At 31.4% G+C, this 20931-nt stretch overlaps 2 protein-coding genes across 2 annotated transcripts; both read right to left on the reverse strand.

Moving 5' to 3' along the window:
* Nucleotides 1-13178: 13178 nt before the first annotated feature.
* LOC120161690 (LOB domain-containing protein 15-like) lies at nt 13179-14132 on the reverse strand. The gene is made up of 3 exons (XM_039171905.1): nt 14044-14132; nt 13692-13947; nt 13179-13614 (listed from the first exon to the last, which is right to left on the reverse strand). The coding sequence occupies exons 1-3, from the start codon at nt 14055-14057 to the stop codon at nt 13231-13233; spliced, it is 654 nt and encodes a 217-aa protein (XP_039027836.1). The 5' UTR covers nt 14058-14132; the 3' UTR covers nt 13179-13230.
* Nucleotides 14133-19986: 5854 nt separating this feature from the next.
* Nucleotides 19987-20400, reverse strand: LOC120161492. Its single transcript, XM_039171722.1, has one exon. The coding sequence runs from the start codon at nt 20398-20400 to the stop codon at nt 19987-19989; it is 414 nt and encodes a 137-aa protein (XP_039027653.1).
* Between the last annotated feature and the right edge of the window lie 531 nt (nt 20401-20931).

Consider the following 20931-nt stretch of genomic DNA (forward strand, 5'->3'; position numbering starts at 1 on the left):
TTCATTCCACAGTAAGCACAAGAAAAACTGCAGCTTCTAAAATCAACAACCGACTAATATCGGAACAATTAGATCGCTTTATCAGGTATAAAAACAATTCAAAAGATAACCCCCACCTTTGAAAAAATTTGATCAGCCACAAACTATCATTGGAGACCTCCGATCTAACCACAACATCCTCTAAAAAAATGAGAATATCAAAATATAACTCCCTTTCAAGCATCACCATTTTCGGCTAAACGACGATCGAAATTCCATAAAAGCTTCACTTGTCTTCCGAAATATGAGCCCAAGAAAACATATAACTCTCGACTGATCTGACACTAAGAGTGAATGCCAAAGCCATCAGAGTATCTTCAAATATTTCAAATACAAGATCAAATACCTACTCGTTGGTTATACTAAGTAGGGATTGAAGGGAGCAACATCAAGATTGATGTTGGAAAATTCAGTTGTTGGAGCTGAGGAGAACAAATTTTTTAAAAAGTTTATTCCAGATCCTAAAATCAAAGATTTCTTGTTGTTTAGGAAATCGGCTGAGAAAGCCGAAGAAGTGAACGAAAAGGATGGGTTTCCAATAGGATTTTGAGGGATAACATAGGGGGAGAAGAAGATATGTTTAAGAAGTTATTAAATATAATATTAATAGAATTTCTAAATATTAAAGATTTATTAAATTGTTTTAAAATGGGATAGAATGTAGGCATGTAAACGAACCGAACGCACACGAACGGAGGTATGTTCATGTTCGTTCATTTAAAAAATAAACGATCATAAACGAACATGAACATAAACGAACAATTTTTTTGTTGTTCATGTTCGTTTATTAAGGAATATAACTTGTTCATGTTCGTTCATTTAATAAATAAACGAACATAAACGAACACGAACATAAACGAACATAAACGTTGGAGACCATATATTCCATTGTTCTTTCATGAAAAATAGTCGACAATGCAAATCAACCAAATCTACAGTGATAAATAGCATAAGAGCTTATTAGCAGTGATGAAATGTTTGAAGATATCAAATATTTCGATCGATCTTTTAAAGATATTAAATGATTCACACAACTTTAATTTAACACTATAACATTTATCTTAGTGGTCCATGATTATATATGAACAATCATTTTCTACTACGTTATTCTAATAAATTCGCCGGCTAAAAGTTTTGTGACATCAATGTCAGACTTTAGTGAGGTTTGTTAATAATGGTCATTTCCGTTGGCAGAGTAGAAAATTTAACAGCATGAAGATTTCGAACGGTATAAATTGGACTACAAGACAATAACATAGATCTGAAATCCTTTCGATGCTACATATCGTAACTGATATTATTGCTAAACCACCATTCAAAATTTTAACGTACCTAAAGTCTACTCTACAACTAAAAGTCACACAAGAACTATAAAACAAAAGTTCATTGTCAAAGTGTATTTTCTACTTATTAATGGGCTCTTCCTGGAAAACCAATGACTTCCGCTATTACATTCTTTTTCAGAAATTGCATAGAAATTTTTTTTTTGTTTTCTGACAAATTCTATATATTTTTCTCTTTACTGATGCTCGTATACTTCTGATTGTTACCTTTATCTTCCCATCTATTTTTAGAAAGAAGTATGATGTTTTCTTGAGTTTTAGATGTGAAGATACCTGCAATAACTTTACATATTAACTATTAAGCCAAATAAAACAGAGAAAGAGATGGAAGTAGGCATGTAAAACTTCATATTGCACTATAATATAACTTGTTTTGAAGCTTTCAACGATCGTCTCCACTCTCCAGTGAACACTAGTGTTTGGGAAAAAATGGGGAAAATGAATATAGGTGCGAGGTGTCTCACGGGTTAATATATTGGATTTAATCTCCAAATAAAATTGGGTTAATTATGGAGTTGGTCATTAGAATATCAGATTAATTAATATTTGTAAGATACTTACAAATTGGTCACCAAAATTGATTTAAGAAGATTGGGTTAAACATAAATGAATGAACATAAACGAACATAACCAAACGAACATAAACGAACATAATCGAACGAACATAAACGAACGTTCACGAACGTAAATGAACGAACGAGACCTATGTTCATGTTCGTTCATTTAATTAAACGAACACAAAATCTTGTTCATGTTCGTTCATTTAATAAATAAACGCACATAAACGAACTTCCCGCCGCACGGTTCATGAACGATTCGCTGAACGTTCTGTTCATTTACAGGCCTAATAGAATGGGTAAATTTTGAATATTAAAATTATCATTATATCATATCACATCATTATTAATGTTAAGTCAATAAATCAAATTTAATAAAGGAATACTAAAACAGAAATAAAACATAACATTAGATATATATGATTTTAGAATATAAAAAGTGAATAATTGAAATATAATTATAAATATAAATTTGTGACCAAATAATATACCCTGTTATTAATTCATGCATTAATTGAGAACTTGCTTTGTATTTCTTTTATGTGGAATTTGCCCAAATAGAAAAGAAAAACAGTTTTGTCCATTTTGATTGGTAAATCCAACCTGCGACTCCACTGGGAATCGAACCCAGAAACATTGGTTCCATAAATCAGCGCCTTATCCATTGGATCATGCAACCTTACTGTTAAAAAACTTAAGTTTTTCAATATTTAATAAATAAGCATAATTCTAATACCATATATCCCAAATCTTTTTAAAGAAACTACTTATTTAGAAACTCTATTCCTTTTAGATTGTAATTTGGAATTATGATGTTATTTGGATTCAAAATTATAATTATTATTCATTACAAATTTGAAGTAGATATTTTTAAATATTTAAAAATTTTATCCACGACTACACATTTAGGTTTATTCCTTCAAATTGCAATGCACACTGTATAATAATTTTTTTAAGAAAATTATAAGTTTTTTAGTCAAAAGAAAGAAAATTAGAAATTTTATATATTTCTTGGTTCAAAAGAAAAGTTAGTAGTAAAACCTATACAACACAAATTCATATGAACATTGGATCCTTCAACCCTAAACCCTAATAAACCCAATGAGGCCAATGTGGTTTGCTGCATCAAATACTCTTGAATTTCTGTTGCTGTTATACTTAGTTTCATATTCTGGAGTACACTAATCAACTCTAGGAAACTAAATTGTGGCACCTCATGAGGTTGAACTTCTGATATTCTTTTATTCCCCGCAACACTTCTTAAAGAACCTAGTTGACACTCAGATATGAGCTTTTCTAAATCAACTTCGGTAAATCAGTTTGTATTAAAACCCAAGTGTTGTAATGCAGGATCCCTCCTTAATTAGAGAGATTCTAGAAAATTCTAGAGCTTTCTGGAGAAGTGTATAATTTTCTAGAACATTCCGGAGAACTCTAGAGAAGTGTAGAACTCTCTAGAAGCTTGTGGAAGAGTGTGTAATCATATGGAATATTCTGGAGATGTGTGGAACCTTATGGAAAAGTATTGAAGAATATGGAAGGGAGTGGAAGAGTGTAGAGCTTCTTAGAGTGTGTGGAGCATTCTAGATAATTAATCTCCACCATTGGATGTAAGTAATCTCCACCATTCATTGTGGAGGTGGAGTAGTATAAATAGGGGTGAGAGACTTCATTCCTAACCATCCCAAGAAATCCAAAAATACTAAGAGAGTTCACTTCTTAGAGTGAAAAACTAGAGAGTTAGAGAGCCTCTTTGAGAGAGAATAGAGATAGCTTGGGAAGTCTTTATCCTCAAGTTTGAGTGAGCCACAAAGTATAAGTCAAATTTTGTGAATACATTCTTATAATCCTACTATTATTTTGTATAGTGGAAGAATCTCCAAATTGGAGAATTATACTCTTGTGGTCTCTTTACTATCCTTAATATTTAAGTGTCTATCTTAACTTCACGAAACGGGAAAGAACGTGATTCCCAACATGTAGTTGTACCTCAGTAAGGCAAGCATTTCCCAAAGTATTCATTGCTTTTTAAATAATTACAATTCTAGCTCCAGAATCAGGTGGTGGAACAAATATTTTTTTTTGGTGAATTTAGCAATGACGACCGTATCCAGGTCTTTTGACTTGCTAGTTGCTGTTATAAGTACCACCCTCTCGCCAAGGACGTTGTCCATCTCCGCGAGTATTTGTTGTCTTACCTCCTATCTAGAAAAAGCTTGCTCAAAATGATCTAAAAAATTACAGAAGGCTTCATCTCCTTTCCTAGTAGGAAGAGTACTCTCACAAAATCCCTACAAAATCTCTCCCAGTCAGCGAAGATGGATAGATGTGAATGAAGATTACATCTTTCTCGGTTGAAATTGCCTTCGCAATTAATGATTTGCTGCAGCCAGATGGTCCGTAGAGAAGAACACTTTTCACTGGGACTAAATTCTGAAAAATAGCCGGATTAACTAAAGGTCATAAGACCTACCCATCCATATAGTATTTAATATTCTGAACTCCGAATATGTTGTCCCATCCACAGATTGAAATATAATCATGTTCTGTAAGTCTTTCATATGGATCAACGATATGTGAAAGTACTTCTTTGATTCAACAAGGCTTGAAAGCCTGCAAACTTTCTGGAACAATGCTCTCACCACAGTAAAGATACTTAAATCTTCTTTTCTTGAAAGTCGAGTCACCAAGAAGTTCATCCATTTTGTTAAAAGTCAAACTGCAAAATTTATATATGAAAGATTTGTTTATTTTCTTTACAAAATAGTGACACCTCTACTACTTGCGAAAACTTGTAATGAAAAGGTTGAGAAATCAAACTTGAGTTCAAAATGAGTCTGAGAAAAAAAAATTCACAGAGATTTGGCCTTCACTCTATATGTCTTCTGGTTCTTGGGAGATTTTGTTCTTTTTGGGAGACGTTATGTAAAAGGGATGGAAGGTTTTGGTATGTTTTTATATAAATAAATATGATTTGGATAAAAAAAGAACTACTAAGCAATTTTAAATCCAATGGCCGAACAAATTAGTTTCAAGCCCAAGCATGGACTCTTGATTGTGCACTTAATCGATCGGATAAAGTATTTCTTTAAGTTGGAATTTTTCAAAAATTCAAGTTAATTGTAGGGTAAATTACACGCACGTCTGTACATCAATAAATAGGGTATGTGATACATTATAAGGTTTTAAAATTTGAGAGTATCGTACTTTTAAAAAAAACGTCGCAATTTTATTTTTAAGAGAGTCCAAAAGATAACATTTTTTAAATAAAATGTCACGATCATAAAGTTGTTTCATATGTTTAGATTTTTTTATTTTGTAAGAAACAATCGTAATACGATAAATTTTGATATTTTATAATTTTATCTTATTATAAATTATTTTAGGGGTCTCATTTTAAAAAGTAACATATGACATACACATCTTTTAGGACGTACCTGATTACACGGGTGACAACTAAACTATTGCTCACTTTCATTTTGACCATCGACGTTTCGATTTGATCAATTAAACCACCCAGCTATTTAAATGCTTCAATCAAGCCACCGACCGTTAATATTTAACGGGATAGGTGACGTGACAGTTAAAATATTTTGGCATAATTATACAATTGGTTCATGTTACTTATAGATTCTTTCAATTTAGTCCTAATTTTAATAAATTAGAATAAATTTAATCATCGAATAAGGAGGTACCACGTGTCACCTTTTTTTTTGAAAGAAAATAAATCCACACATAAGGAAATAAGGTGGCGTTTGGTTGGATGGAATCTCTTGGAATTGGGGGGAATTGGAATCCAATTCCACCACTTTTCCATGTTTGGTTCAAGTTTTCCAAGGGAATTGGAATCCCTTATGGCTTCAACTTTCCATCAAATGAGGGAAAGTGAATTACATCCAAGAATGGATGTAATTCAATTCCCTTGTTGGAGGGAATTGAAATTTGACCATACTACCCTCATCAATCTTTTGGTAACTTATTCATATATTGAATAAAAATATTTTTTTTTATTATTTCAAGTCGGGTCGGGTTTCTAATTCATATATTTGGGTCAGGTCGGGTGAAACTTTATTTTGGTCGGGTCGGGTCGGTTTTTTTAAGTGTGATATTTGGGTCGGGTCGAGTTCGGGTTTAAGGTGAAAAATATCTGACCCGAAAATATATATAATTTTATCTTATATATTTAGGAATAATTACAATAATACCCCTCTATATATATATTTTTCAATTAAGTCATTGTTTTTATTGAATAAAAATAATTTTTTTATTATTTCGGGTCGGGTCGGATTTCTAATTCATATATTCAGGTCGGGTCGGGTGAAACTTTATTTTGTTCAGGTCGGGTCGGGTTTTTTAAGTTTGATATTCGGGTCGAGTCGGGTCTGGTTTTTTTAAATGTGATATTCGGGTCGGGTTTTTTTAAGTGTGATATTCGGGTCGGGTTTTTTTAAGTGTGATATTCGGGTCAGGTCGGGTTCAGGCTTAGGGTAAAAAAACCGTATTGACCCAAAAAATATATATACTTTTACCTTATATATTTAGGAATAATTACAATAATACCCCTCTATATATAATTTTTTTCAATTAAGTCAATATTTTTATTGAATAAAAATAATTTTTTTATTATTTTGTGTCGTGTCGGGTCGAATTTCTAATTCATATATTGAATAAAAATAGTTTTTGGTATATTTTTTGGTAACTAATTAGCATACTCCGATTGGAATGTATCGAAATATTGCTCTATCTTTTGGTAACTTATTAACATATTTTGATTGCGATGATTTTAACTTATGATGTTAATTAGCATGATTTTTATAATTTATTGAAATGAATAGTCAATCAATAAAATGAAAATTTAATATTTTTAAATTTTTTATAATATATTACTACATGTTAAGTTGTAAAATAAACTAAAATAAAGCAAAAAAACAAGAAGGGCAATTCTGTCATTTTATATTACTGAAATCAAATTCATCTGACATGTCTACGAGCCAAACAGAATATGAAATTGGATTCCAATTCCATTTCCTGCCAACCAAACAGAATATGAAATTTGATTCCAATTCCTGACAGATTCCAATTCCTTCACAGATTCCAATTCCATCATAAACATTCCAGCGAACCAAACGCCACCTAAGGGTATTCCTCAAAATTAAGGAGAAATATCAGCTACGGATTCAGGGATGGAGTACTCGTTTTCCTTTTCTCTCTTGGTGGAAAGGAGGTGCTCATCAAATCGATCCCTCAATCTATAACGCTCTATACCATGCCATGATTCCTTCTCTCAATAAGTTTTTGCAAAGAACTTAACTCCATTGCAGTTCGTTTCTGGTGGCAAATATCAGCCTCTAAAAGAGGCATGCATACATTGGTGCACATGGTCCGAATTGTGCTCATTAAAGAAAGAAGTATGGATTTTAGGGACTTTGGGAAATCCAACATCGCCCTTCTTACGAAACAAGAAGCAAGGTTACTCCTCATCCGGATTCACAGTTACAACGTGTCTAGGACTCAATAATTGAAGAGCCAAGATGATCGAACACTGCTCTAATCAGGTCTATTTTTAATGAAGAAGCTAAATCTATTAAAATATCCACCAACCAATTTTTCCCCATGAGAATTTTATTTACCGGAAGAGTGAAGGTTCGGGTCTTTATACTATCTATAGTGGTTATAAACATATTATTAATTCACCCTACGAAGAAGATCAAATCCCAGCTAAGGTATAAATTTTGCTTGGAAATTTGTTAGAAATTTTATTCCCCACATACAGAATCTAGCTGTCAAGCGGATCACTACCAACAATAAATGCCCTAGATGTTGTCTAGAAGGAGATGATCCGATTCATATAAGCCGCGATTGCTATTATGCAATATCAATTTATGATAGATAAGGTTGTAAATGATCCCAACGTTCATCAAACTGTTTGTGAACGATTCGACAAAAAGTTCGTTTATATTTGTTTATGTAGAGTTTAAGAGAGTGTGAGAAAAATACTTTTAATTTCATTAGAGTTAATGATTACAATTATGGTTTATATAAGTAAACTAGTAACGTAACTAACTCCTAACTACTGTTAACAGAATGTAACAACCATATCACACCTAACTAATATTTACAATACTCAACAATTTATTTATTAAATAAATGAACATGAACAAGATTTTTTGTTTATTTATAATTAAACGAATGAACACGAACAAGGGACTCATTCGTTCATTTACGTTCGTGAAATGTAATATGTTTGTTTATATTCGTTTACATTCGATAATTTGTTTGTTTAATTAAATTTATATTTATCTTCGTTTATTTATATTCTTTTAAGAATTTTTGTTTAAGAAAGTTACATTTTATGTTAGTTTACATTCGTTTATGTTCGTTGTTCATTTTAATAAACGAACATGAATGAATGCAAGCTACATTCCTTAACGAACGAACACAAACACAAAATTATGTTCGTTTAGTTGTTTATATTCATTAGTTTATTTGGTTAAAGTTAAACGAACGAACATGAACATATCATCGTTCATGTTCGTTCGGTTCATTTAGATGGACTTGGAATGTAATACCCCATAATTTCACCTAGTGACCAAAATGTAATTTTTGAAAGTTTAGTGGCCAAAATATAAAGTTGGGAAAAGTTTAGGGATCAAAGTGTAATTTGAAAACGTTACGTAATCTGGTCCCGTAAATGAATATTTTACCCCCAAGAATGAAATTTTTGTGGGAATCAAATTTTTTCATACGAATTTTGTATAAAGCGATAAAGTTCGAGAAAATTTTGGATAATCGGATTGAATCAAATTTTTGAGATATTTTGAAGGATGATAAGGAAAGGTTAAAAATATTATTTTTCATGTGTTAAATTGAAGAATTATTGGATTTAAGATGATGTCTCCATGTTAAATATGGATCGTTGGATTTTAGTGGCTAGATTGTAAATTTTGAAAAAATACAAGGGAAAAATTGGAAAATGACAAATTATTTGTTCCTGTTTGACTTTGATGATGTAAGGGATGATGAAAGAATGGTAATTTAGTAATTATCATGAAATTCAAGGGTAAAATGGTAAAGATGGTGGAATTTTAAGGGTTAATTGATAATTTGACATTAAATGAGATTTTTATTCATTTTATAATTAAGAAAGATGAAAAAAATCAAGATTGCTTCATTATTTTCTTCTCCAAGTCGTGCTCACCATAACCAAGGTAAGAGAAAATTTTCTTTTTGATTTTTCAAGCTAATTTCTTAGGAATTTCTATTCGAGCATAAAAGAAAATTTGTCCGATTCGATGAGCTCTATATTTTGGTACTAATTTTTCATGCTAATCTTGCTTGAAAATGAAGTTCTCAAATCCTAGGGTTTATGTTCATGTTAGGGTTTTATGAATTGATGAAGAATTATGATATTATGGATGTTGTAGAATCATTTCCAAGCATGAAAAATGATTGAAAATCATTAGAAATTGTATATGAAATATTTGACCAATTTAGGGTTTGAAGGAAACTAGATGTTTGAATTGAAATTGATATGGAAAAGGTTGAAATTGTATGGAATTGATGTTTAGATGTTGAATTCATGCTTGAATCAAAGTGAAAATTTTTCTACATATACTTTGAGTAGTTTCGGCCATGAAGATAAAAATAGGGGAAAATATTGAAAAATTCCTAAGGTAGGCATGTAAATGAACTGAACGTTCAGCGAACCGTTCATGAACCATGCGGCGGGAAGTTCGTTTATGTGTGTTTATTTATTAAATGAATGAACATGAACAAGATCTTGTGTTCGTTTAATTAAATGAACGAACACAAACATAGGTCTCGTTCATTCATTTACGTTCGTGAACGTTCGATTATGTTCGTTTATGTTCGTTCGGTTATGTTCGTTTATGTTCGTTCATTTATGTTTAACCCAATCTTCTTAAATCAATTTTGGTGACCAATTTGTAAGTATCTTAAAAATATTAATTAATCTGATATTTTGATGACCAACTCCATAATTAACCCAATTTTATTTGGAGATTAAATCCAATATGTTAATCCGTGAGGCACCTCACACTTATATTCATTTTCCCTTTTTTTCCCAAACCCTAGTGTTCACTGAAGAGTGGAGACGATCGGTGAAAGCTTCAAAACAAGTTATATTATAATGCAATATGATGTTTTACAGGTCTGTTTTCATCTATTTCTCTGTTTTATTTGGCTTAATAGTTGATATATAAAGTTATTGCGGGTATCTTCACATCTAAAACTCAAGAAAACATCATACTTCTTTCTAGAAATAGATGGGAAGATAAAGGTAACAATTGGAAGTATATGAGCATTAATAAAGAGAAAAATATATAGAATTTGCTTGAAAACAAAACAAAGGTTTCCATGCAATTTTTGAAAAAGAGTGTAATAGCGGAAGTAATGGGTTTTCTAGGAAAAACCCATTAATAAGTAGAAAATACACTTTAACAATGAACTTTTATTTTCATAGTTCTTGTGTGACCTTTAGTTGTGGAGTAGACTTTAGGTAGATTAAAATTTTGAATGGTAGTTTAGCAATAATATCAGTTACGATATGAAGCATCAGAGGGATTTCGGATCTATGTTATTGCCTTGTAGTCCAATTTGTACCGTTCGAAATCTTCATGCTGTTAAATTTTCGACTATGCCAACAGAAAGGACCATTATTAACAAATCTCACTAAAGTCTGACATTGATGTCATAAAACTTTTAGCCGGAGAATTTATTAGAATAACGTAGTGGAAAATGATTGTTCATATGTAATCATGGACCACTGAGATAAATGTTATAACGTTAAATTAAAGTCGTGTGAATCATTTAATATCTTTAAAAGATCAATCGAAATATATGATATCTTCAAACATTTCATCACTACGAATCAGCTCTTACGCTATTTATCACTGTAGATTTGGTTTATTTGCATTGTCGACTATTTTTCATGAAAGAACAATGGAAGTTAGGGTCTCCAACGTTTATGTTCGTTTATTTATTAAATGAACGAACATGAACAAGCTATATTCCTTAATGAACGAACATGAACAAAAAAAAATTTGTTCGTTTATGTTCGTGTTCGTTTATTTATTAAATGAACGAACATGAACATACCTCCGTTCGTGTGCGTTCGGTTCGTTTACAGGCCTACCCTAAGGGTCAGAAATGATGTATGAATTATTCTACATGCTTTGGATTGTGATTTAGACCAATTTGGAAGCTTGTTAAAGTTTGGGGACCAAATCGTAAAGTTTTGAAAATTGGGGATTTAAGTGATTATAATGCAATAGTTGATGTACTATGTTTAAATGTCGTATTGGAATATTAAATAGTGGTCTTACAAGTTGTTTGAATCAATTTGAAAGTTTATAAAGGTTTGGGATTAAATTGTAAAAAGATGAATATATGGGTTTGAAATGGAAATTAGCATGAAATTGAAGTTAGACATGATGAATGGATGATTATGTAATCCTTATAAAGTTGTAAGGATCAATGTGTAAATTAAAAGAATTGATGGAGAAATTAAGGGTGCAAAGTAATGAAAATTGTTTAGATTTTTGAATCTGACAGTAAGTTTGAAAATTCACCAAAAATTCTATAAAAACGATTAGGAGGTGATTTTTATACGGTTGTGTTTGTATGCCAGTCTAGTTTTGTTTAAAATAAATGTAGTTGGTAGAAGCATCGGACTTCAAGGTAGAAGAGCCGATGTAACAAGGAGCACCGAACTTCAAGGGAGAAGTGTAGATGCATGGAGCATTAGATTCTGAGGGGAAAGGAAGGATGATGCACTTTTAGGTGAATGCAACCGAAAGGAACAAGGTACATCTCGAACAAAACTCTTGCATGTGTTGTTAAGTCTAATTTTCCATTTTCAGTGAGTCTAGGTCAAGAAGGACCTAACCATAAAAAGGGGAGCAGTTAAAAATTGGAAGGGACATGGGTAGTCATCCAAGCTTGTGCCTAAGGATCGAGGCGATCTGTTCAAAGGCAATTTTAGACAAGTAGGAAGGGGTTCCTACAATCGAGGTGTGCGCAACAGGACAAAAGAGTACAAGGCTACATGGTAGCAAAAGCCAAGGCAAGCAATTCATATGGGGGAACAACAACAAGCCGAGGCACCTGGAAGAAACCAAGTTGAGCAAGTCCGAGTAAATTCTAGTGGTGCGACAAGGGCATCTCTAGGTTCGGTGGGGGAGAATGTCACGCCCATAGAGTTTGGGCCTGAGACATGTGTGCTTGAGTCCGCAACAAAGGTTCTCAAGAAGGTGTTAGACGTGACTGATCCATCAGACTTGTCCCAATCCATGAAGAAAGCTAAGGAGTTTTTCCACACTGGCCAAGCAAATATGGAAAGTGGCAGCATATCAGAAGATGATCCCAGAAGCTCGGTAAATATGGAAGGAGATAACAAATCAGAGGAGATTATAGAAGATTTTGACCATATCCAATGTGAACAACCATCTAAGGAAAGAATGGGACTAATTGGATTGTTGCTTGGTTGTCTTCCCTTAAATTAGGGGATTTTGTATTTAATAGGGCTCATCTTAGCCATTGATCTAGATTGATCTTAGCCGTCCATTGTAAGGGGACTCAACTATAAATAGAGGTCTTCCCCACCTCATTTGTTCTCACTTCACTTTTCATTTCATTTGGTCGAATACAAAGAGCATTCACCCAACGCTCTCTCTTGTTTGTGTTAGCTATCTCTTTCCCAAGTTTTTTTTTGTGCTTCCGCGTGGTGCTAAAAGCCTTCTAGCTTAGTGTTTTCAGGCTGACTTAGGTGCAAAATGCCCAAAAGTGGTTCTGAAGCATCTAAGGTCGTATGTTCTCGAGTTTAAGGCTCCAAGGGCGTGACAAGCGCCACAGATTAGCATGTTCACATAGTCCGTTCTTCACATGAAACGAGTTCACACTTTGATCTTTTCCCATCACACCCAACAAAAAAATTCACCTAGGATCCAGTTTTACACCACAAACATATGCAGGATTCGAGATACAAATTTAACCAACCACAGAAGTAAATATACATATGAAGAAACTATGAAAAATGCAGTGCGCATATTAGAAAGAGGTGGGAAACAAGAAATTCAATATATATTACAAAGAGACAAATGTAGAAGAAACAGATACATCAACCCACAATTATAGGTAAAAGGTATATATAGACAGTAATATTTTGTGTTACTGAATATGACACAAAGCAATGAAATAAGAATCAACATTCATCCTTTTATTCCATTTGCTTCATGACAAAGAAAAATAAATATGGGTATATTTTTTTAATTTCAGTTGTCTAGGTAATACTTGTTATCCAAAGTATAGGTAACATTTTCATTTGATATTATACTATAGTCTGCAGCTGTAGTAGGTAACATGGAAGAAGGAGGAGGAGGAAGTGATGGAGCCGACGGTGGTGGTGGTGGTGGTGGTGTTGGTGGTGCAGCAATTGTAACAGCCCCAGAAGAAAGCAAGGCTAAATGGGAAGATTCCCGACACTTGTATTGTATTATCTCGGTCCTCACTGCATTGATTTCGGCTTGTAAAGAATGGACTTGCTGCTGCAGAGCTGCGATTGCACCCATGCAGCCGTAAACAGGGTCTCTTAGCCTCACGTTCGCCTCGTAAACAAGGCTGCTCGCGGCGTCGGCTCTTTGGCTCTCCGGTACTTCCTGAATTTCACCCCCATGAAAAGGCAAATCATTATTTGAAACAAATGCAGATTTAGATGAAGAAGAAAATAGAATACCATTAGCATCTTGGAGACATTGCTAGCACCAAAGACTTTGTGAACAGAAGCAAACTTGTGGGGTTCATGTGGGGAGAAATATGGAGAAAATGGACATTCTTCAGCACATCTACGCCTCAAGAGTTTGCAGGCAGCACATGGTGTAATATTATTTAGGGTTCCTGGAGGTCCCAGTATGTGTCTTCTTCCCATCTGATGACCAAATGAAACATCTGCTTCTCTCTTTATCTTCTTCCCTATCTCCTCTAACCTCTCCCTAAATATATTTCACCCAAAAAAATGACTAGTTACTATATCTATGCAATCAATAATTAGGTATCTCAGAAAAGTGAATTAAGTTGATGGGTCTTACCTTTCGGTGGACATTCAGGCATGCATGTTCTCGGGCCTGGAGAACAATTTTCTCAGGCTGCTAGAGAGGAGAAGAGAAGGAACAAGAAGAAGGAAATAAGAGAAGGGGGAAAAGAGTGCTTAAAAGACAAGATATACAGGAGAAAGGTATGTGTATATGGTCCACTGTTTAAAATGGGATTAATATATAATATTATAGGCAAAATGGATTTATGTAATTATATTTATACACAAAGTCGATTCTTGGAATTATAATTTGCCGACACACTAAATAATAATAGTAAGAGGAGTGCTTTGAGAGGGAGCTTCAATGGAAGCAAAGTAGAGTGGGAGAAATTGAAGAGGTGATAATATATATATATATATATATATATAATGCCAGTTCTATCTTTGCTTGCTCACGTGCGAATCCTTAAATGTGTTGACTTTTGGAAAATCAAACTATTCAACTAGCTTAACCATGTGATATATATAAAAATAATATAAGATTTAACTCAAAATTTAATTTAATTAAATCAAGTAATGTAAATATAATATGTTTTAATTATATTAAAATGAGATACATTAATTGGTTGAATGATAAGAATGATTGTTTATGTTATCTTCGATCCAAATCTAATAATTTTCTTGAAAATATTATATCTTTCCACTTAATAAAAAATTATCCAAACTACCAACAATTGGTTGGTCTAGTAGGATGAGGTACTAGGTTCTTTAAGCAAAATTAAGGGTTTGAATCATGACTTTTACGAATAGAGCAAATTAGGTTAAGAAGATCGTTCTCTCGTCTCTGTAGTACTCGATCCAAAATAAAAAAATATTATATATATATATATATATATATATATATATTGATGATAAATGATAGGAATATGTGGTTTCTTGGGTTAAGGGCACGCTATGTTAGTTTCTTGTCAAAATCAAGAGTCCATCTCTACTTAAAATGATGATTTGTATATCAATTCCCAAATTGGAATACAAATTATGATCAGAATTGCCTTATACTACCCGCAATTTGTTGTTCCAAGATGCCCAACTGACCTTACATTTAGACTTGGTCACACTTAGGGATGGCAACTCAACCCGAATTCGACGGATTCTGACCCGACCCGACCTGATCGGGTCGGATTTTTTTAAAAAAAATTCGGGTTCGGGTCGGGTCGGGTCGGGTTTTTTTAAAATGCACTGTTCGGGTCGGGTCGGGTCGGGTTTAGGGTAAAAAAATCCGACCCGACCCGAAAAATATATATAATTTTATCTTATATATTTAGGGATAATTACAATAATATCCCTCCATATATAATTTTTTTCAATTAAGTCACTGTTTTCATTGAATTAAATTTTTTTTTTATTTCGGGTCGGGTCGGGTCGGGTTTCTAAGTCGGGTCGGGTCGGGTCGGGTGAAACATTAATTTTGTCGGGTCGGGTCACGGGTGGAGAACCCTTTCTTCTCGGGTCGGGTCGGGTGGCCCAAAAACCCGACCCGACCCGACCCATTGCCATCCCTAGTCACACTAACACCACCCTCCTTTACCAAGATCTTTAATTAATACTAATTTGAATTCTAAACTACTGTATATACAAAATAGGTCTAACTATAAATTCTATTTCTCTATTATATGACTTTGATTTATCAGAATTATTTATTCAATTAATATATATATGTTTAGAATCTTTCTTGGTCGTTGGCAATATACACATCTTATTGACGTATTTACTCGAATCCAAAATTTTTAAGAAAAAAAATGACATTCTCTTCTATTACTAAGACCGCTTAGTAAGTTTGACAACTCATTGAAATTTAAGTAAATGTTGTTAATTTAAAAAGAAAAATGAGAGTTGGATATGATTTAAAAGAAATGTTATATCAAAGTGGGTGGTGAAATGGAGAGGATAAATTTGCTTAGATTTGAAGGGAAAAAGGCACTTATTTGACCCGTATTTTCAGGCTTACTAAACTAATCTCCCACACCCAACCTAGCTGTATCTCAAATCCCAGAATTTGCCCACTTTCACTGTTCTCTCATGCAATCAAAGGACCTCATAGAACGCAGTAATATTTTTCAACTTTATATACCAAACAAACACTCGTATTATGCATATATAGCTCAAAATGCATGCATCTTAGCTGAACAATTTAAATGTAGAGGAAATTCGGCCTGATCAAATTAATCGAATCAAGTGATAGATCCATAAATATTTTTAAAGATAAACATATATATTAATAACATAAATTTCTATATAGACAAATATAAATGAAATTTCAAATTGAATGAATAGCTAATATAAAAAATTAAATTTTATGATAAACACGTGTCCACCTTAAATAATATTTGAGTCCACAAATGGTAAAATCAATAGACCGCGAATGAACCCAACTTTGAATGGGCAGACTTTTCCTTGCTGTCATTCATTTATTTGTGAGTTTGGTCATAGGATTTTGTTTGTTCGAAAATTTGTAGGTTGACTCTCGATTTGTTTAAATTAAACATTGTGTTATTTGAATAAATTGATTTATAAACCTATACTAACACGTTATTTTTTCTAAAAAGTTTAGATTCAAATAATTATGTCTGTAGAGTATATATATGTTATTAATATAAAAGAATTTCTAGATATATATTAACTTATAATCAATACAGATTCTTAAAAAATGAATTTATTACGATATGCAGTCAATAATTAAATTATTATTATTATTAAGGCTAAAGAAATATTTTTGTCTTTGAGTTCATACTAAAAATCAATTTAGTCTCATTGTAGAAAACATATCAGTTTGGCCTTTGAATTCACGAATTGCATCCATTTAGGTCCTTGACTAAGATTGATTGTTATTTTGTTGACGTGATTGTTAATGTTGTTAATATGATAGTCTATTATGTTGATATAGTAGTCCATAATGATAATGTGACAATTAACAACGTTGATGTGGTAGTTTATGTGTAAATTATGGCATGATAGAAAGGTAATCTTTGAATTTTTTTTAGAAAATTCGATAACAACATTAATTGTTTTAGGAAATTCGAGAGCATAATTAATCTTTTATGTAATAATTAAATAAAAATTTAAAAATATTAAAAATAAATTATTAAAAATAATAAAATTACTAACAATAAAGTACTATTAAAAATAAAAAAATTATATAAAAATTAAAATTTAACAAATTATAAAATATAAAAAATTAAATTTAAAACCATTTTTAAAAATATTAAAATTGTAAAAAATTAAAAAACTATTAAAAATTATTTGACACATGAATGGTGTAGTATTTCGTTTTAATCTATTTGTTAAGGTGGCTGAACTGGACATTTTATATTGGAGGGGCCAAATATCTAAAGTAATTCTAACAATAGCTTAGTCTATTAAATCTCATGTAAATTAAATTAAATTATAGTAACAAATTTTGGCAATCAAGTTGTAAATGAAACACTTAAAATATTAAGAAAAATAACAGAATTTTACCTTTATTTATAGAATAAAGTAAGAGTCTAAAAGTGTTTAAAATATTATGTTAGATCATTGAAAATTTTGAATTTTCATTCATTTAATTTTTGAATTTTTATTCATTTAAATTTTGAAGAAAATCAAGTTTTGGTCTCGTCCGATGTAAATTTTCTTATTTTATTTTATTCAAAAATATTATAAAAATAGGAGGAGAGAAGAAAACCATGATTTTAGAAATAAAAAATAACAATAACAAAATAAAAGTTATAGAAAATAATTAAATTTGTGTGTATACTAATTATATATTACCAATACTTTTTAATTCTAAGCTATTAGACATAAAAAGAAAAAAAACTAATATTTTAATAAATAATTTTAAATTCATATATTTTTTATGACACTGTATATATAAAATTTATATTTTGAGAATATCAATTGAATTTTATTTATAAACATATAAATATGTATGTATATCAATATGAAATTTTAATAATTTTAAGAAAATAAAATATTTTTTTCAAATATTTTAAGTGAGATAAATAAAACTTTTAAAAATTCCAAAGGGTCTTAAAATAATTTTCCCAAGTCTTAAGGGGATCATGACTCCCTCTAATCTCCATGTTGTTCCGCCACTGATTTGTTATAGTGATTTTACGTCATGACTTGAACTTGATTTAGTTACTTGGATAGGAAATCATATCGTTGGTAATTTGTTAAGGTATGAAATATTTAAAAACAGGGATCATAATTTAAGGATAAATTGAGATGTTTAAAAGATTAATTAATTCAGAATTAATTTAAAATAAAAAATAAAAATAAAATTTTATCATTAAAAATTTTAAAGACTGATCTAGAATAAAAATAATAATTTAAGAATATATAATATAATTAACTCTAACATTATTGTATATTTCGTAATAAAATAATTTAACCATAATTATAAGTAGTTAATCTTGGTTGTATTTGTTTTTCTCGACCAAAGCCAAATTTATAGATAACGGGTAATGACGAGAATACGAAAGGACCATAGTAACTTCGGGAAGAAAATCAATCCTCCACATAACCTAATCCCAATTTTGCACTTATTCTTCAATATGCTAGTTGCGTAAATGGATTATTTAATAAATTAATAGTACATAGTGAGGGATTTAGAAATATTTTTTAAGATATATATATTAATAATATAAAAAATTTATATGAGAAGACCACAATTTTTTTTAAATGAACTCAATCAATAAAATGAATAATTAACCGAAGAACGTTCAAATTTTAAAGTAAACATGTACCCACCTTAAAATCAAGTAGTAATAGAGTTTTTTAATTCCTTTAAAAATTGTTTTATATTTTATTATATACAATTGATCTATTCTAATTTTGAATCATAAATCTTAAAGTCTATATCCTTAAATTCTAAATAAAATAAATATTATTAAAATAAATCGATGGTTTAAAATACATTTTACACTTTATATATAATATTAAAGTTGATTATAAAGTAATATATGTTCTAAATACTCTTAATTATTTGATAATAAACGCTCAATCACAATTTTTCACTGTTTATATATTAAAAGTTCTTTTTTTAATTTGAATATATAATTAGATGAGAAATTAAAATACTCCATTTTTAACCTACCAAATAATGATTCTACTTAAAGATGGTGTTTATAAGTTTATTTCTATTTATTTGGGGATTAGTTTAATTTCTTTTACCCAAAAGTTCAATTACCTATAACCTTGTAAGCAGCAAGTAGGTAACACAATGCAACCTTATTATTAATTTGCTGGTATCGTATTAGGTAAGGTTGAAGTTGAAGGGGACCAAACCAACTCCCTTGTACTCCCCCATAAATATTCCCACTCACCTCACCAATGGGTCTAAAATTGAAACAAACATGGCGGTGTTAATTGATTCTTCACCATTCCTTTGATGCTAGTGTGTGAAAAAATAGAATCTAAATTGTGATTTTAATAGTAAAAAAATATTGTTTTATTTAAATGATCTGAACTTAAACAATTTTATCTATATATATATATATAAATTTAATTAAATTTAACATCGTATATAAATATTACTTTATAATAAGATTTCTTAAAAAAAATGTGTGAAAAGTAAACACTTAAAAGGCAAGGGTACGTTGAATTGATTCATCCCACGTGATTATTTAATGCAATTTACCAAAGAACATGGAAGAATGGACTAGAGTACTGGAGGAATATTTTACTTTAAAGATAAATTTCCAAAATAATAAAGTAAAAGTAAATAAAAAAGATAAAAGGGTTTACTCTTTTTGTTCTCTTTTTAGGGTTAATAAGGCAAACTTGATCAATAGATAAAAAAAATTGTACCGGTAGCCACTAGCCATGCATTAATTGGTATTTCATTGAAATGATAATTAGTACTTTGTTATTGATACTAAATTCGTTTCTCCCTACAACGAAAATGGTGACAAGCAACAAATTAATACTAACATCTCAGTCATAGATATTAATACCTTAATTAATAGCTCCATCGTCTCTCGATTAACTTTCGGTTCATGGAAGGATTAGCAAACGGGGAAGAACTGGAAGCATGCAACGACGGAGAAGCGCAGTTAAGACAGGGAAAGATGGAGGCGAAAAGGGTGGGTTTGGAGCTATTTTTGTGGTTGGATTTGGAGTCGAGGGAGGAATGATAGGGATAGGAAGGAGGAGGGGTCAAAGGAGGGAGAGCAGTGTGAGAAGCAGGATGCTTGGAGGTTCCAGGGTGTGATTCCCACATGAACGGAACAGCAACGGAGGCTCCGCCGTAGTAGACTCTGGAAGAAGAATTAGCCATGGAAGTTTCCTTGGACATCAGCCTGGAGAAGAACTTGTCATCTTGCTTCATTTGGAGACCTTTCAGTTCAAAGCTACTACTACTGTCGCTCGACATTTTGGAATGGGTGTGACCTACACTTGGCAGATCTCTAGTTTCAGAATGCCGAAGCTGAAGCCTAGTAAAGATCAGAATTACGAATACAAATTTCCAAGGCCGAATGACTTGTTTAATTCTAGTCTAGTGGGTTTAAGGTTACATACATACCTTGCAATCGTAGGGTGGAATTGATCTCCGTCGGGTAAATTTAGTTATAAGAAATTTATATGTTTTAAAACAATGGTAAACTACACATTTAATACTAAAATGATCACTTTTGTATTGTTTTGGTCATCCAACTATTTTTTAAAAGCATACCTAACTTTTAGTTTTGGTTTCATTTTGGTCACTTACCGTTAAAAATTTAACAGAACTGTTAACATGATAGTTGCTCTATTTTTTCAATGATGATGTGACACGACAACAACACCGTTAATTTTTAACACATGTAACCAAAATGACACTAAAATTAAATGATAGGTATGATTTTGAAACAAAAAATAATTAGGTGACCAAAAAAATAAAAATAATGGTTGAGATATTAAACTA

Source organism: Hibiscus syriacus, unplaced genomic scaffold (assembly GCF_006381635.1).
Source record: "Hibiscus syriacus cultivar Baekdansim isolate YM2019G1 unplaced genomic scaffold, ASM638163v2 tig00111402_pilon, whole genome shotgun sequence".
In the NCBI taxonomy this organism is placed as follows: Eukaryota; Viridiplantae; Streptophyta; class Magnoliopsida; order Malvales; family Malvaceae; genus Hibiscus; species Hibiscus syriacus.